This window comes from Lolium rigidum, chromosome 5 (genome assembly GCF_022539505.1).
Source record: "Lolium rigidum isolate FL_2022 chromosome 5, APGP_CSIRO_Lrig_0.1, whole genome shotgun sequence".
Lineage (NCBI taxonomy): Eukaryota > Viridiplantae > Streptophyta > Magnoliopsida > Poales > Poaceae > Lolium > Lolium rigidum.
The window spans coordinates 257,441,845-257,466,126 of NC_061512.1; the positions used below are offsets into that span (position 1 = coordinate 257,441,845).

Genomic DNA, 24,282 nt, shown 5'->3' on the forward strand with positions numbered 1-24,282 from the left:
GTTGTTTCACCCTTCAGATTGTAAATGCCCCTTGGTGGCATTATCACCAACACAATACAAATTCAGTCACCTCTTCAGTGAGAAGTGATAAAATCATCATCAAACACACAATTGATTAATTAAAAGGTAAGGCATTGATTAACTCCATCTCTACAGATGATGTCAGCTGGAGCAAAATTTAGTGAGCATAGCAATGCTTCGTACTACAGGGCAATTTATCTAAAACCTGTAGAGGAGCTAGGCGAGCAGGAATACCAAGCCGGCTTGATAAGAACTCAAATTAGCTTCCCAAGTGATCACATCATGCCATAATTTATCTGTCCTTAGTACAACTACATTCAGGAACCTATAGGCTTACAAGACGATGCATTCTTGTGCTGTGAAGTTAACACAAAATTTGTTCTTTCACCATGCGTACAAAAATTCAGAAAACGCACCTTCAATTCCGGTCTTGTGTTCCGTGTGCAGGGACCGGCGCTGTTGCGCGGCTGGGATCAGGACAATATCGTCGAGCTTGGGACGGGTGGGTGCAGGTTAAGTAACGACGGCGGGCGCAGCAGAGTTGGGCTCGCATTCAGGACGGGTCGAGCACAAGCGGCGTAGTCCACGACGGCGGCTACGGAGAGGCGACGTAGGGGCGATGGAGCGGTGAGGTCGCTGTACTGGCGGCAGAGTGGGGCGGGCTCGTGGTGGCGCCGGCGCATGGCGTCTTGGCGCAACGGTCCGGGAGGTGGCGGCGCAGGCAGGGCAGCGAAGCCGTGGAGGTGGAGGCGCAACTCGCAAGACAGGGCAGAGCACTGGGGGCTTGGGGACGTCGGCACGGGCCAAGACGGCAGGCGGCGATTCCTGACAACTGAGAACGATGTTGGCGAAACGGGCATCAGCATGATTCCAGGAAGGAAGTGGATCGTGGATCTTGTGGAGGGTAGTTGGAGATTTGACGGCTGGAAAGGGAGGTTACGGGGGCACGTAAGGAATTAAGCGGCTTTAGCGCACAACACATTCTCTACTCAACATTGAGGCGATCTTGACCGTCAGATCAACGTGGGGGAACGGCTGAGATCTGTTGGATCTCCGTGTCGGGCTCTTTTTATATTATATTATTAAGTAGAGATTTCCGCAATTTTTCGAGCCCAACTTTTGACCGCTCGTTTTGACCCAACTTTTCGGGCATTGACATAATTTGACCGGTTTCCGTTTTGGAGTGCCTTTGGTCCGTGACAACCGCTTCCGCGCCTACATCGACATCACGACAACGACATCGGCACCCCGGATCCCGGCGTAACTTCGCCACCACTACTATCACCATCATCGCAAGTCCGTGTGCTTGACACCGCCTAACGTCAATAGGTATAACTTGTCTCCCCTACCCCTTGTAGCCCCTTTCTTCCTTTGCGTACCTATCCCATTGAGAGTGGCTTTCCGAGCGTTGCGGACCATTGCACAAGTGTCACGACCGTGAGAGGGTATGTGTGCGTTGTGTTGAGAAAAGCTCCGAAGCAAGCTCGGTGAGAAAGATACACAAAACAAGAAAAGTGTGACATATACATAGAGAAAAAAAAGTTTCTAAGCATAGAGAAAAAAAAGAAAAAAAAGGAGAAAAAGAAATAGAAAAAGAGTGTGTGTCCACCGATACAAAGGAGAAGTGCAAAGCTTGTAGCACTAAGAGAGAAAAGAGAAGAGTGACATCTTGTGCAAATCTTGTTGCTTCTCTCATATGCAACCGAGCTACCGTCTCTCTTGTGTTGGCGTGACACCGAGCATATAGTCTTCGGTAGGACCATCTTTGTTACTTGCTCACTTCCTTGGTCGCGCTAACCCCATTGTTCTTCTTGTGTGTGTTTCCGTGTTTCCTTGACATAGATCACCACTCTTGACATTTGACTTTGGATCTTACCCACATTTGACAATAGACTTTTTCGTTGATCTTTTTCGTTTGCTATCCACTACATGCCCACCACATATAGAGTTCTTAGCCTTTTGCATGTGCTTTGAGTGTGTGTGTGAGTAACCCCTATACATTTCGACTTTGCTCTTGACTTGAACCATTTTCCGATACTTTCTTGAAAGGTGGGATACTTGTGTAGTTTTCCTTCTACCATACATATACACCTATCCTAGTAAGATATACATGATGACCCCACAAGAGCAAGCCGAGATGAGAGCATACTTCGCCGAGCTAGATGTTCAAGAAGCCAAGATGACACACAAAGATAAAGCCGAGTGCAACGCATACTTCAAACACCTTGAGAGCAAGAGAGATACACACCATGAGTCGAGTGAGGATGTTTCGATTTCTAACAACTTAACCTCTACTCCTCATGTGTTGTCTGCCTCTTTGCTAGGTTTCTCGGATATCGACGACGCCATTGCCATGGAGATGAGGGACTCCACTATATGTGAGATGAGTGACTCCACTATATATGAGCTTGATGAGTGCCTCCACTTCGAGAGCATGAGTGATACACCGAGTGAGATGAGAGTGGTAGTTGATAGGTCATGTGAGGCCATTTCGAATTCTAACAACTTACCCTCTACCTCTAGTGTGTTTCCTTGTGTCTCATTAGGTTCCATGGATGACGAGACGTCGATCATGGAGAAGATGTACATGGTGCATGAAGATGATGATATCACACCATGCTTGTTGCTTGAAGATGAACATGGAGGCCACATGGAGCCTACCACTTCCACAACACCTACCTCATATGAGCGGGACTACAAAGGTACGCATATGGGTGTTGATGATGCCATGATCCCACTAGTGGACATGATGATTTGTGAGTGCATGCATGATGATGATGATGATACAAATGCGATGTCATATGCTTCTTTCATTTTCCCATGTGATGCTTTGATTGATAACATTGTTGATCATGTGGACTTGATTGCTTGTGATAAGATGACCATGCCATGCTATGAGTGTTTCAATATATCTCCTATTGCTTGCAATACGTCAAACAATTGCTCTTTCCCATTTATTTCTTGCAATGAAAATGATAATGCTTGTGTTGTGACAACCTCGATGAACAATTGCTCTTTCCCTAGGTTGGTCAACAACAATGATGAAATTTTGAAAATGTTTTGTGCTACATGCTTGCAATATTCTCCCATTAGTGCAACCAAAATGTTGAATACTTGCTCTTTCCAATGCTTGGTTTGCAATGATGTTAATATGCTTGTGAATGAGATTGCCCCCATAGCTCTCTCACCTTTTGGAGACTTTGCACATATCCATGTTGCGCATGTTCCTAGGTTTTCTACGCATATTCACCATGTGTACTATAATATCTTGCTTACCGCTAATGGTGATGTGCAAAACAAATGGCGCATCATGATGGATGATGTGTTCATATACCATGCACACACGTTGTTCTTGTTGTCTAACATGTGTGTAGGTACCCAAACTCCAATGTCAACCTCGATTGAGCACGAGTTGACAAAAAGAGCTCTTGAGAGCATGATACAAGTGAGCTCCAATGAATGGTTTCGCTCGCACACTTCGACTACACAAGATCTCTCAATGAGAGCACACCGACATCTTGCTAAGGTGACCTCCTTCTACTTGCGCTCTCTTGCTAAATTCAATGAACTTTGGCTACGCTTTGATTGCTCCTTCGCTTTTCTTGTGCTATTGATAGGGCTCTCGACAAGTGAAGGAACATTCAAGCGTTGGTGTCATCTACCTCCTCTACACATTCACGAAGACTCATCGTCGAGGACGACTCTTTTTCAAGTGGGGGGAGATGATGTAGCCCGACCTACGGTTTTCGCTTCATCATGTGCGTCAACGTCAAGAACCACACTCAAGGCCGAGGTCACGGAGGCATGAAAGAGAAGAAGGAAGAAGAGCGTCCGAGGTCGACTAGGAGAGAAGACGCCTGCCACAAGTCAATTCGGGCCAAGGCCCATGTACCCCTTTGTTTCCCTAAACTACCCCTCCTTAGTGGCTCCCTATATATAGGCTCGCACCTCCCCCTTCATTAGTTAGAGTTGAACTTGAGAGAACCTAGGCTTATGCCTCCACCATCCCTTTGGGATTAGGGAAACCCCCTCCTTAGATTATCAAATCTATTGTATCAAGGCACTCCTTATATGATTAGTCTCTCGCACTTGTGATTCTACCACCGGTCTCTCACTCGTGTGATTCCACCGATCGTATACCGACCTTCCTCTCGGGGATTCTACCGCGTGTCTCTCCCTTGAGAGATTCTATCGGGATAGTGGTTCGGGCTATCGGGAGTAAACCGGAATTGTATCGGGTTGTGTTGCGTGCGTTCGCGTGTGTTCATCGTGTTCTTTGCCGTGTTTTTCGTGTTCTTCCTCTCCCCCGTCTTTCCCTCGGTCAATTCGTGAGATCGGGCAACCCACGTGGCCTTAGGCCGCATCACCATGAGTCCGCGGCACGCGAAAATTTATCTGTCTTAGGTGTCTTAGGCCCTCTAGCCATTCAGATAGGAACCAGACGCTCTCCCAAGCTTCCACCTCTGCCGCGCCAACGTTACTCTACTTATTTTATTTTCAATTCAATACATGTTATCTGCGAAATAAACTATGTCCTATGACTTTAGATAGGGTATTTCTGCACCTAGGTACATATGCATTAAAAAATGTCAAACAAATACATAAAAAAGTCTCGTGTACATGTTGGCATGTCACATGATCACAAAGTTATTTCGGCTTAAACCGACATGATTTGTGCCTCGTGTAAAAAACACAAATTTTGGTGCTAAAATTATCCATTTCTCATGAATTTTTTCTATTTTTTTTTTAAATTCAAATATGTTTTGTACATACCAAGTGCATATGCACCCCGGATCAGTTTTGAGTTTCCGCTATGACTTTGTATTTACTTTATGAAGTTGGTTGCTATGATTATGAGCTCATCGTCTAGAATTCAACATATGAATTATTTTTACCCTATTCAAAACCTACCGAAATATGCAATTAAAGATTAGAAAATGTAAAAGAAGTGTGAGAATCCGAACATTTCCAGCGGTTACACTAGTACGGTGTATAATAAAGTTGAAGTCCTCAATACAATCAAAAATCGCATTGTAACACAGTGGCCGTGCTAAGCGGACAACGTCTATGAGGGCATCAACAACAGGGCGACGCATTTTGGATACAATTTATGTTCGTTTGCCTCGGGTACAGACACAAAAATAGTCACATGTCCGCATGCGTCTGCGCCTTTTCCAGCGGTAGATACACATTTTTTTATCCGCAAGGACCTGCTATGCATTGATTAGTGAGGAGATGAGTGGCCAGCATATGGACATGCCCTGCACTAAAGGGGGAAAGAGAGGAGGCCATGCAGCCCAAACGGCTGCGAACGGACGCGTCCGCGCAGACGCAATCTTAATGCATATTTGATCCACGTTTGCGTGAACGAACATTGCGGTCATTTTGCGTCTAGTCGCTGGAGCGTATTTTTTATCTGCGTAGACGTAGACGGATGCTTTTAATCTATTTGTGTCGCTCTGTTAGAGATGCCCTGAGCTTGAAGGTCGTGTGTTGGAGTCTGTTTGTTGGTCCAATTTTTATTATTCTTGACAGGTAGAATCCACAAAAATAATACAACCATAAGGTCACATATGATACAAAAAATGTATAGGGGCATTACTGAAAAAAAACATGGCCACATGTTCTCTTCCGGCCAAGTTGGGCCAGTTTTGCACGGTAATGCAAGTTGTGGGACTTAGGTGCACATTATGCAGGATGTAGGACTAATTTGCACATTCTAGATAAATTGTGGGATTAGAAATGTATATAGCTTTAGCGATTACTACAAAAGCAATGATTACCGTTTCAAAAAAAAATGTATATAGCTCTAAGGGAAGAATAGTTTACGCAAGCAAATTTTGCAGATACTTGCGCAAGTAGCTTTCTGATGGCCAAGTAGCTTTCTTGATTTTCTGACCGAAGTAGAAGATTATCCTTGGAAAAGTGTTTTTAGCTCACGAGCTCCAGTGCTCTCGCTATGTCAAGAGAAATTTAAAAATATATTTACAAGTTATAAATATCATGAAAATAATTCTAGACTGTCATTAATACATTCCACAATCATGCAAAATCCCAATCCGAAATTCTTTTTATTTTGAGCTAGATTAAAATGACAAAATCTGATATGTTTTGAAGATTTGAAAATGACTACTCAGATCTACAATTTTGTCATTTTTGTGTAGCTCAAAATATTAAGTATTTGAAATTGATTTTTTGCACGTTTTTGGGATAAATCATTGACTATGTGCGGATTTTTTTCCAGAATTTTTTAAAACTCAAAAATATGATATTTGATTTTTTAAAAAAACGAGATCACTGGTGCCCATGTGCACCAAATCTCTGTCCTCCTTCCTTCTACTTTTTTATTTGAATCAACCTCCCCAATGAATTGTAAAGCTTTTTGATGGCCAAGTTGCTTTCTTGGTATTCTGACTGACGTAGAAGAGTAATCCTTCTACTTCTTTATTTGAATCACCCTCCCGTATGAATTGTAAAATGTTAGATCCATCACGTGGCAGGAATGAGAAATTCGATACATTTGGAGATTTGGAGGCACTCACTATCAAGGAAATATTACTGTTAACTGTTAGAACGTAGCCCATCTGAATGAGAACGTGTTTCTCAATTACTGTAAAATAATTTGAGGATACATCCAATGAATTCTTCACACTCTATTTCGTTGCAATTTCTATGCATTGTTTTTCTATTTCTATATTTAAGGAATTAGGTGAATCAACAAGGCCTTTACCTTGAAATAGGGTTGAAAACGAAAGGGAAACTTTCCGTCCATTTTCGAAGAAAAAGGAAAACGAGGACCAAATACGAAAAAGGAAGCGGCATTTGGAGGAAAAGAAACGAAAACGGCAAAACCATGAACGGAAACGGAAAAGAAAACGAGGAAGCCCTTTTCGATGGAAAGGGAAATGGCAGAGGAAATTCCGAAAAAATAGATACGAAAAGTTTCCAGAAATATAACCTAGAGAGACCCATGCATTTAGTAGGCCTACATTTACACATGAAACTAGGCTTAGCCACGTATCAAGTCCACTATTACTCTAACCTAATCACTTTATATAATTGTGTGTGTGCATGTAACTGTTAAACTACATGTGTTACTTTATGTGGAATTGCCGCTTGTCGAAGTTAAGTGATATATCTTGTTTTATTGTCTTTTTATTTATGTGTGTCTTTCGATCTATAAATCAAGTTATTATGCCGCATTGTATTATGGCAAATATCCATTTTCGTAACGTATCCGCTACGTATCCATTTTATATTCATATCCAAGGATTTCCATTTTCATATTCGTTTCCGGGGTTTTCGATTCCATTTTCGATTCCGATAAGATAGAGGAAAACAAAAATGATAAAGCATGTTTCCGTTTCATTTTCAACCCTACCTTGAAAGAGGGCATCAAGTAGTTGTATTCACTCAGCTCGGGGGTTCAATTTTCCTTCTACGTTCGTTGTACATTGTTCGAATTTTCTACTGTTGAGAAACAATCCCTATGCTCTCCTGACCCGACAACCAAATTAGTTGGAACTTCTTAAACAGACAAAAATAACAGATAGTGCCAAAATGATATATTCACATTCGTTCATGATCAAAAAACAGAAGAGTAACTTGGGTCAACTGCTATAGGTCATACTATTTTCCGAAAAATATCGAAACAGCATTTCAAAGTTTCACAGAAAATAATCTAGACGCACATAAGAACATATACTACAAGCGTATAAAATCTCAATGCAAATGCCTTATACTATGAGCTACACAAAAAATGAAAAAAATCCTGATAATTTATGAAGATTTGAAAATGTGTACTCGGATCCACACTTTTGTCATTTTTTTCTAGCCTACAGTACAAAGTATTCATACTGAGATTTCACACACTTACAGTTTACATCTACATGCAGATTTTCTTCAGATCTTTTTGAATCTTTGAAATTAAAAAAAAAAGATACCCGTCGCTCGAGCACACAAACACCGCACTCACCGATATAAACTATTCTTCCATGATTGGTTCTGCACAAGAGACACTAGCTTTGCTGTTACTGTCTGCTCCCTGAACTTGCTTATTGCCGGCAAAATATATGCTCCCTTTTTCCACCATATAAAGGAAGGCAAGGAGAGTTGATGTAGCACCCAAGCAAAGACCGACTCTTTGTTCTAGAAGATACCGGTGCCTGCATGAGATCATATGCGATTAAGAAAAACATTACTACACTAATAAGAAGCTAAGGATATAGGGCAATCGTTCTCTCACTGCCAAGTAAACAATTGGACGACTTTGTTCTAATTATAATTGTATAAGATATATACTCCAAAATGAATTTTTAAAAAGTCATCACCATGATAACGATTTTTATTGCAATTTAATATCTTCTAATTACTCACTCCAGCCTAAAACACAAGGCATGTTTGTTCTGTTTTACACAAAAGTTTGACCAACAATTGCTTCATTTATGTGTTACAAAATCATATTACAAAATCATATTGGTGAGTAAATTAATAATTCTGAACATGAATCAAATAACATCAATTTGATGTCAAAAATTTATGTACTAATGAGATAAGCAGACGGGAGGAGTAGTAATATATACGATTAAAGTGATGAGAAAACACATCCGTAGAGGAATCTAGAGTGATTGGGCATGAATATAGTTAAGATTTTACCATTCAGGGTTACTAGGTCTGTGACCGACGTGAGAGGTAAGGCGCTGGAGCAGCCACCTGTCTTCCTTTCTTCCTGTGTAAAAAATATCTTTATTCCTCTGTATCTCATCAAGCAGATCGAAGAGTTCCTCTTTCTTCTGGTCAGCGACCATTACACGGCTATCCGTTGAAACGGAAGGATACTGGCCAATGCAAGATACTAAGGTTAGCAACTTGCAGATTTATGAACGAATGAATACGCAACACCTCCGAAACCATGTTTAACTCCTATATTAGAAGTATGCAAACGAAAATACTGTGGTTATGCAGAGAAGTCCGTTTTTAGATCCCAATCGAAAAATAATACACTACTCCCTCCGTTCCAAAATAATTTGCTCAACTTTGTCAAAATAACAATTTTCGGACAGAGGGGATTACTAGTAATAAACCGACATGCGTAGTATACCTCGGTGCTGATTTTTGGTCCCTTGGCAGCAGAAGCCTCGGAGGAGATAAACCGGCGTAGAGCATAGGCCGGCGAGCCGCCGCGGTTGAGCACCCCTTGTTCATTCGAGACGGCCGACCTAAGAACCGCGTGCGCTTGCTGGCCAGTGAGCCTCCTCGCGGCGAATCGAGCCGCCGCCATGGCCATCTTGTACTTCAGCGGGGAATCGAATTTTGGTGTGTTCTATTGTTGCTGCGGATCTGGGCGTTCGGTCCTCTTTTATTAGGGCTACTCGACTCTATTTAGGATTATCGATTTAGGTCCGGTTCCGACTTAGACATGCTCACATGCGCTCCTACTCAGAATTTGATGTAGCCCAGTTTTCAACTCGAAAAGAGGCCTGAAGCGTGCCTTTGCCCTGGGCTCAAATGCACGCCTGTTGGAAATTTCAACACATTACCAACTCGTATCTTCGAGTCGATTCATATTAGTTAGGGATTTCTATTTGGGTAGTGCTGAGCGTCCCCCGGGGGATCAAACCACCCGATCCCCCGGGTTGCCAGCCGTTGGATTGCTGGATCCGGTTCGTTCATTTCTTTAGCGAGCACGCCAAAAGCTCCACTTCCCCCACCTCACGTGGTGGACCCCACTTCCCCCAACAGTTGTTATTAGAAAATGAAAGGAAAAAAGATAAAGTTGATTCGTCTTCGTTTCTCAGAGTCTCCCACGTGCCCCGGCACCTCCGTTGGCACCGCAGAAAGGGCTTGCACTAGCGCCATCAATGGCGCCGCCGACCTTTCCTTCGTAGTGCCGCCGCAACCTCTGGTAGTATCGGCGGGATACTTTTGCAGCGTCCGACGAATGCCGCGTGCAGCTCGGGAAGCGGCCGCTTGCAGCACAGTAGATGGAGATTGCAGCTCCGGTGTCTGGAAACCTCACCGACTATCTTGCTGCACCCTCAACTCCGGCGAGTAGTCCCGTCTCCCACGCCTGGCAGCATCACCGACCATCTTCGACTAGACCGTCCACAACCTCTGGTAGCGACAACCACCGCCGGTTGTAGCAGCGGCCACCACCGTTGGTAGCGACGCCCGCTGCCGGTTGCAGCAGCGGCCACCGCCGTTGGTAGCGACTCCCGCCGCTGGGCACTGGGTGTAGCAGCGGCCACCGCCGTTGGTAGCGACGCCCGCCGCCGGTTGCAGCAGCGGTCACCGCCGTTGGTAGCGACTCCCGCCGCTGGGCGCTGGGTGTAGCAGCGGCCACCGCCGTTGGTAGCGACGCCCGCCGCCGGTTGCAGCAGCGGCCGCCGCCGTTGGTAGCGACTCCCGCCGCTGGGCGCTGGGTGTAGCAGCGGCCACCGCCGTTGGTAGCGACGCCCGCCGTGGGTTGCAGCAGCGGCCACAGCCGTTGGTAGCGACGCCCGCTGCCGTTGGTAGCGACGCTCGCCGCCGGTTGCAGCGGCGACCACCGCCGTTGGTAGCGACGCCCGCTGCCGTTGGTAGCAGCGGCCACCGCCGGTGGCAGCAGCGGCTACCTTCGTCGGTTGCAGCGCCACCCCGCCCTTTGCAGCATCCGACTCCGGGCTCGCCAAAACGTCGTTCCTCCTAATGGCGCCGCCACGCACGACCGGCAGCTGCTTGCAGCACCGCCCCAAGCTGCATCGGGAAGAAGGAAGGCAGAGATTTCAGAGGCGGTGCGCAAAAAAAGTCGACGGCCGGCGGCGCTCGTGGCAGCGTGGATGAACGGCAGCATCACCGTGCTATCACTCGCGAGGTCACAGCGACCAGGAACACACGATCTAGGGAATTTTCACGGCGACCAGGCCGGCTTTGCTGCGCTCGCGGTAGAAGATAAGAAAAAGGAACGGTGGAGAATCTTAGGAAGAGATAAGCTCATGTGGGTGGGCCCCTTCCAACTCTGTCTCGCCAGGAAAGGACGCGTGGCGCGCGCTCGACCCAGAGGAAGGAATCGCGCGATCCTCCGGGGGAAGGCCAGCGTTTTCCTTTCTATTTTCGTGCCCTCGGTTCCTTAGTTGTACTCAGTTTTCCCCAAGACCTTGTCTGAAACCATCACAGATGCTGTAACGGCCGGTTGCCCGACGGTTGACCGTTATCTTCTGACTAGTGGGGCCACGTAGAGCCCGCAAAGACATGTCAGACCATCCATCTTTGTTTGACCGTAAGCATCGCTCGTATCCCCGACCAAAACACGCACGAGTGGGGCTTCGGTATATCGAATGACAAGTGGGCCATGGCGCCGATACAAGGGGCAATACACGGGTAGGAATAGATTTTTAAATGGAGCTCTACGAGCGATGGCACGGAGGAGGTGGCATGCGGGGTGCCGAGATGAGATCGACGTCCACAAAGAACCGCATGAGGCGAGACCAGACGCATTAGATAGATATGAACTAGACGCGTTTAACCATGCAAAGAAGAGAAGAAATGGTCGACGACATCGACGACTACCTCAAAACTTTGATTGACCGTGTCCGACACGAACGCGAGCAATGTAGAGAAAACTAGTGTCTCTCCTTTCTGGCGTGTATAGATGGGTGCTAGAAGAGTGTGGTGGCGAAGGGAAAGACCTCGCGGTGGTTTGTGGCGTCCAGCATAGCGGGGCGGCGTGGCCGTGCCCACATCGGCGTGGATGCATGTTCGGCATTGGCATCAGCATGTATGTTCGGCATTGGCCTCGGCGGTATCTCCGGTGTGTCGGTGATCGAATGAGGGGACGGGATTGAGGGTGCATCCCGACGGTGACCTAGCGAGTGGCGTCGAGCATAGCCGTTCTGACCATGCTGATATCGGCATCGGCAAAGTTTGGAGGCTGTGGTGCTCGAATCAAGGAGGGATTTGTTTCTTGTACGCCAAAAGTGATTTGAAACAAGTTTCTTGTTGAAGGTTAGGTAACGAAAGTTTGTAACTAAGCCCAAAATTATACTAGCGCCATGGTGAGGTTCTTTTTGATAGAGCTATATGGTTGGGCAAACTTTTTTGACACTTTTTAGATATGGTTCCTTGTTGTTACACGTATGGCATCATGTATGGCAAATTTGGGATCATTTGGAGATGTTCGAAAAAATCACTTTGCTTAAACGCATGCCGTTTCGTCTCACTTGAAACCAGCTTTTCTAACAAGGTGATTTATTCTACCTCCTCTAAATGACCTCAAATTTCATACAGCTGATCTTCTATACACAGATAGATAGATTGTTTCGTTTTTATATTTTTCGAACTTTTTATTTCCCTTTATAATATCCAATTGATTTTCATGTCAAAACCTCGAAAAACAGCATCATGTATGGCATCATTTTCGCCATAAATTTCAAATTTTGTGAAACTTTCCCTTTTAGATATTCCTTGTTGTTATAAATATGGCATAATGTATGCCAAATTTGGTTAGGTCTCACTGAAACCAGCTTTTGTAACAAGTTAGATTTTTTCGACCTTCTCAAAAGGGATTTTTTCTACCTTCTCTAAATGACCTCAAAAATCATACAAACGATCTTCTATACAAAGATAGGTAGATTGTTTCGTTTTTACATTTTTTTGAACTTTTATTTCCCTTTATAATACCCATTTGTTTTCAGGTCAAAACCTCGAAAGTTAACATAACTAGATGGTGAACCCTTCCAAACTTCAAATATAGAGATAGATAGATTGGTTCGTTTATCATTTTTACCGTAAATAGTAATGGCTACAAGAAATCGGTGATGGTCTATCATTTTTTGCGTGAAAAGTAATGGAGACAACAAATCGGTGATGGTTTATCATTTTTTGCGTGAAAATTAATGGCTACAACAAATCGGTGATGGTTTATCATTTGAGATTTTCGTGAAAATTAATGGCTACAACAAATCGGTGACGGTTTATCATTTTTTGCGTGAAAGTTTATGGCTACAACAAATCGGTGATGGTTTATCATTGTTTGCGTGAAAAGTAATGCCTAAAAGAGTTTATAATTTTTAGCGCGTGAAAATAAATACAGAAAACCGCCCTTTAGCATACTTAGAGAGTGGAAGGTAACCGCCGACGAGAGAGAGAGGGGGTTATCCTGCCCGTTAGATCATACGATCAACGGTCGGCGGGCACGATCCGCGTGACATGGGCTAGACCAATCGGGGCAATGTTGCACGTGTGAGAGAATTTGTGGAGGGAGAGGGAAAAAGCCGAGTAGTATCAAGAAACCAAGGGCACCTATGTAATAAACAGACTAAGGGATTCAAACATGAGATTTAAAAAACGGAAAATGCGTGTTTTGTACAATAAAACCCATCTTGGCCTATCTCAAACTATTTGCAATACAAATATACATGAGTGTGAGAATTGTGGCCTCATTTAGACAAAGTATGTTTTGGGGAAAGCTGTTTTGGGAAGGGCTTATTGTGGAAAACCATGCACTTTCATAGCTACTAGGTGATTTGAGAAGGCCTTTGAGAAGTGGCAATTTGTGGTAAAACTTGATTTATCTATGACTTATCTATGTTTTGAGAAGCTGGCAATTTGTGGTAAAGACTCCATGAGTATGTGCCACTATTTTTCAGAATTTTTTGCACATTAAATGACTCATTTAACTAGTTAATCCCATTTGTTGACTGTCTGTTGACCAGCTACTTGAGGGTAAAACTGAGCATATTGCACTAGCCAGTATTAGCACTCAAGGGGAAAACTGAGCACACAAAAAATGCTAGTATAATGCTCGAGGTTATACCTGAGTATATCTAAATTTCCGGGGTTAGACTCGAGGACGCGTGTTGCGGTGCAGAAATGAAAGACGTGCAATTGTTGACGCGTAGACGCCGGTCGCGGTGCAGAAGTCGAAGACGTGCAATCGTGGACGCGTGGCGCATTGCAGAAGTCCAAGACGTGCAGACGTGCAGCGGTGGACGCGTAGGACGCGGGTCGCATTAACCACCCCTTGCCTTTATAGACGCCTCCTCCCACTATCTCTGTCACTCTCACTCGCCTACGCAACGCCGCCTCTCTCACGTCCCATCATCTTCTCCAAAGCAAAAAACCCTCTCCCTCTCCCTCTCCTCTGCCGGCGAGATGGACAAGGAGAATGCCAATCCCATCGTCCACGGTGTCGTCGGCTCCAAGCGCGACGCCTCCCTCTTCGACGCCGTCCCCTCAACGGACGTCGCCGCCGCCTCCGCCGGTGCATCGGAGGCTGCTGCCGCCGGTCGCGGTCAGATCCCGCCGGGATATGACCCCTACGAGCAGGTGCCGTACCTCCCGCCCCCGAACCCCTACGACACCTCCGTAGAGGACACATGGAACGAGGTAACTACGGTTTGCTTCCTTTTTTGTTCCCCATTCCTTTTTGAACCATATTTGTGCTGGTGTAGATGGATCTGTGGATGGATGAGTATTGGGCTAATATTTGCGCCGATTTTATTCTATTTTGCTTTGATCCCTCCTTGATTTCGTTTAAGATTTGGGGTTCGGCCGTTCAGTTAATTTATGCAAGTAATAATGGAATCTCAATCAGTTAATTTATGCAAGTAATCATAGGATCTCAATCAGTTATTTTATGCACGAATCAAAAGATATCAACCGTTTAATTTTGCAAATAATCTGGAATGTGTTCAAGTTCAGATCCGGAATCTGTTTCTTTGCCTATGATGAATCGGTGGGCACGATTTTTATAGGGAGGGTTCGACGAACCATTTACGTGTACAAATCTGTTGTGCATGAGCTTTGGTTCGCTTACACCGTCCCTGTAGACATATAATCGTGTCCACTCTAACTGAGGCTGCCTCTGTTTTTCCTAACTTTGTTATCATGCACGTTAGTCATCGTTGCAACTCATTCACTAATAAATTCCCGTTTGATATGGATCGGTCATGCCAGCGGCGACGTCGGTAGCGACGACGGGCACCATGACGTCAAGACTCGCCAGGTGCTGCGGAGGCTGCAGGTCGGCCAGTACGTCTCCTACCTCGCCGTCGCCAAGGGTGTCTACAGGTTCCCCTTCTGCACTAGGAGGCTCGGCGGCACTGACTTCAACTGCCTCCTCACACATGCCGAGAACATCGGCCACACCAACGCCAAGGTCGGCGCGTCGGTGAACCCCAACTCCTTCCGCGCCAAGCACTTGGCGCTCGGCATGCACCTCCACAGCATCCAGCGGGTGGAGATCTCCGGCGGGCGCATGCCTCCGCTCAAGCCCAAGGCTCCCAAGGGGAGCAACAAGTGGAGGCAGAGGCAGATGGGGTAGGCAGAGTCCTAGACGTGTGCTGCTGCTGCCTCCTCCATTTTGTTGTTGGGATCCCTTTGTTGTTAGCTAGGGATCCCTTTGTTGTTAGCTAGGGATCCCTCGTTGTTATGTTGTTAGTATGATGGTGCTGTACTGCTGTGAAGAACCTCGAACCCTACTATGTTTGGCTGCTGAATGCAGTTTATTATCTATATTATCTATCCTTATTCTACTATATGACCTTGTGAATTTATCGTACATTCCCTGTAGATTTGCTTCTGGATTTAACTACATACATATGGACCAGATGGAGTACTAGATTGGGCTCCCTACTAGATTTGCTGCCATATTGGGCAAACAACGAGGGCCAAAAGGCACAAATAATAATTGAAGAAAGACAGAAATACGGGATATTCACTTTGGCTCATAGGAGCATTTGCTCCCATTATGTGAATCAACATTTCGAAGTGTCAAAAAATTCTAAACTAAAATTTTTCATGTACATCTACACATTTTATGTTTATACACAAGTTTTCAAAAAAAAAACTATAAAAATTTGTGACTCCAGTAAAAAAGACAAATTTTGATGCTATAACACGACTACGTACATGACATTTTCTTGTCTTTTTTGTACACGCCACATAAAATGTTGTTTCTCCATGAAAACTTGTGCACTAACATAGAATGTCACGATGTACAACAAAAAAATTATGCCAGAATTTTTTGACTTTTTTAAAATTGTTTTTTAATTATTTTGTATAATAGGAGCATTTGCTCCTATGAGCCAAAACGCCACCTCCCAGAAATACAAGCTTCTCTAGATTTGATACTAATTAGGTGAAAAAAGGCAGAGAGAAGGAGGCAGATAAGGTACTGTTAAAAGGGAAATGCCAATGGCCGAGAGAGACAAAACCCAACTCCTGCTCACGTGCAACCAAATGCTATCTCGTCCTGTCCCACGCGGTCCCTTTCTACCAGCCCCACGCGACGCGGGCCCACACGACGCGGCCCCACACGTCAGCACAGAGCGGTCAACTTAACGGGAATCCTGCCGTCTGAGCTGCCTTCTGTGGGTTTCAAACAAGTACTTGGGGAAAACTGAGGAAAAACTAAGGAGCTGGGGAAAACTGAGCACAACTAAGGAACTGAGGGCACGAAAATAGAAATCCCTATTAGTTAACTATCTAATATAGAGACGACATATTTTATTTCTAGATATTTGATCCCCATGTCGCTCACTCGCTCTCGTCGATAGCCCACTTTTACGCCTGTCGATAGCCCAATCACTATTGGCCAGGTCCGGCCTATAGACAACTCAAACTATCTAAGACTAGCATAATGGAGAATAACATATAAGGGAAATAGTGGGCTACCATGGGGCATAACTATGCACATCAATCCAACCATCAGATCATCTATAGGGAGCATAAAGAGAGCACACGGTGTTAGTCTATTATACATGCACGGCATGCTGCTCCGTTATATTCAAATCACTTCCATCCACATCGTTTCATGGTTGCAAATTATTTTTTAGTGAGATCATGCCATAGATGGCATAGGCTGCCGACATCAGTTCTACTTCCCTTTTGATACCAAAACAACAACCAATTTGTAAAGAAGCCTAATAAAATAAATACATCCAAGACAGTGCGTGGGAAGGAAAGCACGTACACACCTAACCATGGAAGATATCTACTGCATTTTTGTTCCAAAATGACAACCAAAAAAAGATACACATTCCGAACCAAATTTACCACGGAGCAACGGTACGGTCCGTGGCAAAACAACAAGCTTGCCATGGTATGGTCGATTTCTATTACTCAGCGTTCAACTAGAAAAGAAAAAATATCCGTTGTTTCCCATTCGTCGAGGTTTTGAATTTTAAGAGGCAAATAAGTCGGCCTCCTATACACACACATGTTCAACGGCAGTGGCCTCCCCGGCCCGCTCTACGGCGGCTGCGCCGGGAAGAAGGAGTGCGTTCACACTGAGGGTCAAGCCCGGGAAGACGTACATGCTCCGGCTCATCAACGCCGCGCTCAACGACGAGCTCTTATTCGCCGTCGCCAACCACACGCTCACCGTCGTCGACGTCGACGCGCTCTACGTCAAGCCCTTTGCCGTCGACAGCCTCCTCATCGCGCCGGGACATACCAGCAACGTGTTCCTCACCGCTAAATCATCATTTCCCGGTGCAAGGTACTACATGCTGGCCCAGCCCTACGCCACCACGCGCCCGGGCACCTTCGACAACTCCACCGTAGCCGGCGTCCTCGAGTACGAGGAGCACGACCTCGCCTGCCCCACCTCCGACAAGAATCGCCTGCCAACCTTCACGCCTATGCTCCCGCAGATCAACGACACGACCGCCGTGTCAAACTACACCGCGAGTTCAGCGTTCGGATGAAGCTCATCGACGGTGGCTCCGCCGGCACCATCACCTCCTTCTACGTAGGCCCATCCATTTCATCCGTGCAGAGGATATGCATCTTGTGCTTATTTTTTCTTTTCTTTTTGGCTAAATCAATGTCGCTGGATGTGCTCAGCTGATGTCCGGGGAGAGCAGTACCCACGACGAGATTGACATCGAGTTCATGGGGAACTCGAGCGGGCAACCTACGTGATGAACACCAGCGTCTGGGCCAGCAGCTACGGCAAGAAGGAGCGCGTTTATTTTTTCTGGATTGTATTTGCTTTACACTAGTGGAAAACAGGGCTTCCGTGTGGGAGCCTTTTGTCGCGGGCGCGCCTGCACCCGCGACAAATGGCCTGGCCACGTCGCCCCGAAATCATGTGGAGCCGTCAGGGCCTTTTGTCGCGGCCTTTTGTCGTGGGCCGTATTACGACCCGCGACAAAAGGGGTCTGAGGGCTGGCGCCTCCTGACGGCACCCCTTTTGTCGCGGGTCGTAATACGGCCCGCGACAATAGGGCCATGCCTATATATAGAAGCAGCCACCCCCCCACCTCATATTTTCCTTGGTGGTGAAGGTATGCTAGCTCATTTTTTCTACATGTGCACAAGAGGTGTTTGATGGAATGCTTGTGAGAGGGATGCCACTTGGTTTTATTTGATAAGATTTCTCCTCTTTTTGATCCTAAAAGGTTAGCAACTATTTTCTCGACTATATATATATGCATAGTCCGTACAATACTAATTTTAGCAAGGTGATTGCATCCGATACATATATAATTGTACTTATGATGCGGATGAGTCATCCATGGATGTACGGTAACCGATGTGCTCCCGCTTTCGGAGAGGGCGTGAATTCTTTCCTCGCTTGTGGCCGAGGCCAACAAGTCGAAGCAAGGTTTTATGTGCTGTCCATGTCTAAAATGTAAGAACGAGAAGGATTACTCTTGCTCAAGAGACATTAAGAGCCACCCGCTTCGGTTTGGATTCATGTCCAGCTATAATGTTTGGACCAAGCACGGAGAAGAAGGGGTTATGATGGAAGACGGCGATGAGGAAGAAGATAATGATGACCAGTACCGATCTATGTTCTCTCGAATGCTTTGATACCGCAATGGTCGACAATGAAGAAGAAGGAGGTGAAGAACAGGCATCGGATGATCCCGTTGACGATGATCTTCGTCGGGCCATTTCGATGCAAGAAGAGATCGTGGCACGGATAAGGAGAGGTTGCAGTTCGACAAGATGTTAGAGGACCACCACAAATTGTTGTACCCGGGTTGTGAAGATGGGCATAGAAAGCTGGGTAGCATATTGGAATTGCTGAAATGGAAGGCGGAGGTCGGTGTGACTCGACTCGGGATTTGAGAAATTGATGATAATATTAAAGAAGTCTGTTTCCAAGAAATAATGAGTTGCCCGTCAGTACATATGAAGCAAAGAATCTTATCTCGCCCTCTAGGATTAGATGTGCAGAAGATACATGCATGCATTAATGATTGTATCCTCTACCGCGGTGAGAAGTACGAGAATTTGAATAAATGTCCGATATGTGGTGCATTGCGGTATAAGATCGAAAAGATGACCCTGGTGATGTTGAGGGCGAGCCACCCGGGAAGAGGGTTCCTGCGAAGGTGATGTGGTATGCTCCAATAATACCACGGTTGAAACGTTTGTTCAGAAACAAAGAGCATGCCCAGTTGTTGCGATGGCACATGGAAGAACGTAAGAAAGACGCGATGTTGAGGCACCCCGCCGATGGTCGGCAGTGGAGAAACATCGGGAGAGAGTTCCCGGATTTTGCAGCTGAGGCAAGGAACTTATACTTTGGTCTAAGTACGGATGGCATGAATCCTTTTGGGGAGCAGAGCTGCAGTCACAGACACTGGCCCGTGACTCTATGTATCTACAACCTTCCTCCTTGGTTGTGCATGAAGCGGAAGTTCATTATGATGCCAGTGCTTATCCAAGGCCCAAAGCAACCGGGCAATGACATTGATGTGTACCTAAGGCCATTAGTCGATGAACTTTTGGAGTTGTGGGCCAAACCAGGTGTACGTGTGTGGGATGAGCACACCGAGCAAGAATTTGACCTACGAGGGTTGCTATTCGTAACCATCAATGATTGGCCTCGCTCTCGGTAACATTTCGTGACAGTACGAACAAAGGATACAATGCATGCACACACTGTTTAGATGAGACTGAAAGTAAATATTTGGGAAAAAGCGAAAAAGTTGTGTACCCGTTCAATCGTCGTTACCTTCCGCGCAAGCATCCCTTAAGGAAAAAAGGAAAGCATTTCGATGGCGAGGCGGACCGCCGTCCGAAGCCTCGTCCCCGTAGTGGTGCTGATATATTTGACATGGTCAAGGATTTAAATGTTATCTTTGGAAAGGGTCCAGGCAGTCGACCTGTTCCGAAAGACGCTGACGGACACGCGCCCATGTGGAAGAAGAAATCTATTTTTTGGGAGCTAGAATACCGGAAAGTCCCGGAAGTCCGCTCCGCAATCGACGTGATGCACCCGACCAAGAATCTTTGTGTGAATATTCTAGGTTTTCCGGGCGTGTATGGAAAGACAAAAGATACACCGAAGCACGGGAGGACCAGGAACTTCATAAAGGACGAAACGGCAAACATCCAGGGCGGTTGTAGGGCCCGCCAGCCTACGCTCTTACCAAACAAGAGAAGGAGATCTTTTTTGAAGCCCTATTCAGTATCAAGGTTCCGTCCGGTTTCTCGTCGAATATAAAGGGGATAGTAAATATGAAGGAGAAAAAATTCCAAAACCTGAAGTCCCATGACTCGTCACGTGCTTATGACACAATTGCTTCCGGTTGCATTGAGGGGACTTCTACCGGAAAATGTTCGACTAGCCATTGTGAAGATATGTGCATTCCTCAACGCAATTTCTCGGAAGGTAATGGATCCGTAAACTTTGTCAGGATTACATGAAGATGTGGTCCAATGTCTTGTCAGCTTCGAGTTGTTGTTCCCACCATCCTTCTTCAATATTATGACGCACCTCCTCGTTCACCTAGTTGAAGAGATTAGAATTCTCGGTCCTGTATTTCTACACAATATGTTCCCATTCGAGAGGTTCATGGGAGTCTTAAAGAAATATGTTCATAACCGAGCTAGGCCGGAAGGAAGTATCTCAAAGGGCTACGGAACCGAGGAGGTCATTGAGTTTTGTGTTGACTTTCTTCCCGACCTTAAGCCGATTGGTGTTCCCGAATCTCGGTATGAGGGGAGGCTGATCGGAAAAGGCACACTAGGAAGGAAATCAATGGTGTGCGGGGACAAGATTTCTTTCAATCAAGCACACTACACAGTTCTATACAATTCCATCTTGGTGGCTCCGTACATCGAGAAACATAAGAATGCTTTACGAGAAATAAAACCGGGGCAGCCCGAGTCCTTGATTACATGTCAACACATGAATACCTTCGGCAGTTGGTTGCAAAGACATCTCATTAATGACCCATCTGTTGTGGAGCAGCTGTTCTTGTTGGCCAGGTTACCATCTTCAAACATATGTACATTCCAAGGGTACGAGATAAATGGGAATACATTTTACACGATCGACCAAGATAAAAAGAGCACCAACCAAAACAGCGGTGTCCGCTTCGATGCAAAAGACGAGAATGGGCAGACCACCACATATTATGGATACATAGAGGAGATATGGGAACTTGACTATGGTCCCACTTTTAAGGTCCCTTTGTTTCGGTGCAAATGGGTGAAGCTCAGCGGTATACATATTGATGATAAGTACGGTATGATAACAATGGATCCCAACAATCTTGCGTACCTTGACGAGCCATTTGTCCTAGCCGGCGAGGTGGCTCAAGTTTTCTACGTGAAGGACATGTCTAGCAAATCAAGAAAAAGAAATCAACAAAAGAATACATCAACCGAGGAGCCAAAGCGCCACATAGTTCTTTCGGGGAAAAGAAACATCGTGGGAGTGGATGACAAGACAGACATGTCGGAAGATTATAATAGGTTTAAAGAAATTCCGCCCTTCACGGTGAAAATTGACCCAAGCATCTTACTAAATGATGAAGATTCTCCATGGCTACGGCGTAGAAGATCACAACACTAGATGGCGATGTAATAATGTATTCTTCATATATAGTTCCCAAGACAATCTCTACATTTATGTAATAATGAGAACCCTTTCCCCAACACTCGTTAGAGGAGACGGAGTATTCTTTCATATAATGTATTCTTTCACGGGCTTGCAGGAAATTTTTCCGAGGAGCAGCTTCCGAAGATGCCGTAGGGCGTGTGCACCAACGACATCTTCGAGAAGCTGCGCCACGGGAGATTTCCCAACCCTTCCCTTCATCCATGGGAATGAAACTGTGCTTGGCTTGTTGATCTGCTTGGCAAGGCGTATTGATGCTCCTTTTATAGGCACGGCACCGCTTCTACTTTGTCTTGTTCCTTCGACATGCTTTATCTCATCGAGCAGTGCGTCCACCCACGCTTCCTTATCCTGCCGACAGCTTTAGTCCCGGTTGCGGCCACCAACCGTGACAAAAGGTTACCGACGCATCCTTATCCTGCCGAGCGGCTTTAGTCCCGGTTGCAGCCACCAACCGTGACAAAAGGTTACCTGCACATCATCCCCCCAGATAAGGCCCTCCTAGATAAGCCTCCCCCAGTCTTTTGTCCCGGTTTGAGCCTCCACCCGGGATGAAAGTCAGCAACATGGCATGGCAATCCGATTCCAGCTGGCTATGCTCGTGTCGGGGTGGATTCAGTTGTCCCGTCGTGGGGGACATTGGAGCTCGATATCCCCGGAGGTGATGGGGGGCTTACACTCGCAGAGGTGTCTGGGAGAAGTCATTCTCTCGGGAAAAGAAGAACATCAAGCTGCCAGGCTGGGTAGCCCCTAGTACCGGTCGTCCGAGCAGGTCACCATCACCTCCTCCGGATGATCGCAGGCCACCATCACCTCCTCCTACCGATCACATGTCGCCACCATCACCCCATGGGTACGACGTCGACCACGACATCGGTAGTCCATCTCCATCTCCGGTGCCGCCGCCTCCGCCCAAAAAGACTCGGAATGCACCCAGCCGGAAGCGTTTCAAGAGTCCTGTCCGCAAGAGGTCGCCCCTCCCAAAAGTACCAAAGGTTCCTCCCCCCGTCCTTACGATCGTACCCCGGAGGAAAATGATGCCATTGTTAAGAAAATCAATTATGATTTTTTTCATAAGCCAAAACCTCCTGCGCCGAGCCATACACAGAGAAGCAAATAGCATATGCTACTAGTTTTCCGAACACACCATCGCAAGTATGACTTACACGAGAAGAAGGATGACTATACACGCACTCTTGCGAAGGTAATTGACAAAAAGAAGGCTGAAAAGGCTAAGGAGAAGGACATTGCCGGCACGAGCAAATCATCGGCTAGAAGTGCAACTGAGAATAAGTCAACTTCAACAAGTGCACCCCTCAAGGCCAAGCCAACGACAAAAGGAAAAAAGAGAAAGGAAGTTCCCCTCCTCGGTGCTCAGCCCAAACAATCGATCCCACCACTCAAAGTGCTTAATGTTCCCAAGCTGTACGAGAAACGAGGTGGTTTCGATATGGAAGAAGTCTGCAAAGCTAGCGGCTGCCCGTGACGTTACCGTGGAGGAATTGTCGTCTGCAGCAGATTGTGCACTACCCACTGCTGATATAGCTCCTAAATTTGTCTACGGGGCCAACTTGGTCAGCACAGAGCAGCTGCATAAACTGCCAACACATATGCGGAATTTGCATCAGTGGTACCTTGATGCATGCAAGGAGAACATATTGTACATCGTGGCGAGTATACCATGGGAATATTACTACCGAAAGGAGGAGATCCATATTGAGATGAATGAACTCGGCGGTTATTCAATCTAGATGCCCTCGACAAATCTCTCATGAGTTGCTATTGCTTGTAAGTTGTTAACTACATATAAGTTCATTTTCATTCAGTTCATGTTCGTTTTCATTGCATATATATAATCATTATATCTTATGTGTTCTCTTATGCAGACTGAAGATCAGTGAATGCAGAAGTAATAATATTATCAATGTTGGGTTTTGATGTCTACTGGAGCTTCTATTCTTGTAGACAGTGTTGGGCCTCCAAGAGCAGAGGTTTGTAGAACAGCAGCAAGTTTCCCTTAAGTGGATCACCCAAGGTTTATCGATCTCAGGGAGGAAGAGGTCAAAGATATCCCTCTCATGCAACCCTGCAACCACAAAGCAAGAAGTCTCTTGTGTCCCCAACACACCTAATAGGTGCACCAGTTCGTCGAAGAGATAGTGAAATACAGGTGGTATGAATAAGTAGTAGCAACGACACCAGAAAAGTGCTTTGCCCAGGACAGTAAACAAGCAGTAGTAATGCAGCAGTAGTAACGCGAAGTAAAACGAGTAAACAAGCAGCGATAGCAGTATTTAGGAACAAGGCCTAGGGATTAGACTTTCACTAGTGGACACTCTCAACATTGATCACATAACAGAACAAATAAATGCATACTCTACACTCTTGTTGTATGATGAACACATTGCGTAGGATTA

The 24,282-nt window shown here is 45.8% G+C and overlaps 1 protein-coding gene across 1 annotated transcript; it reads right to left on the reverse strand.

Annotated features, from left to right (window-relative positions):
• Positions 1-7,775: 7,775 nt before the first annotated feature.
• Positions 7,776-9,415, reverse strand: LOC124651195. Its single transcript, XM_047190325.1, has 3 exons — positions 9,122-9,415; positions 8,677-8,858; positions 7,776-8,186 (listed from the first exon to the last, which is right to left on the reverse strand). Exons 1-3 carry the CDS (start codon positions 9,305-9,307, stop codon positions 8,006-8,008), a joined length of 549 nt encoding a protein of 182 aa, XP_047046281.1. The 5' UTR covers positions 9,308-9,415; the 3' UTR covers positions 7,776-8,005.
• Between the last annotated feature and the right edge of the window lie 14,867 nt (positions 9,416-24,282).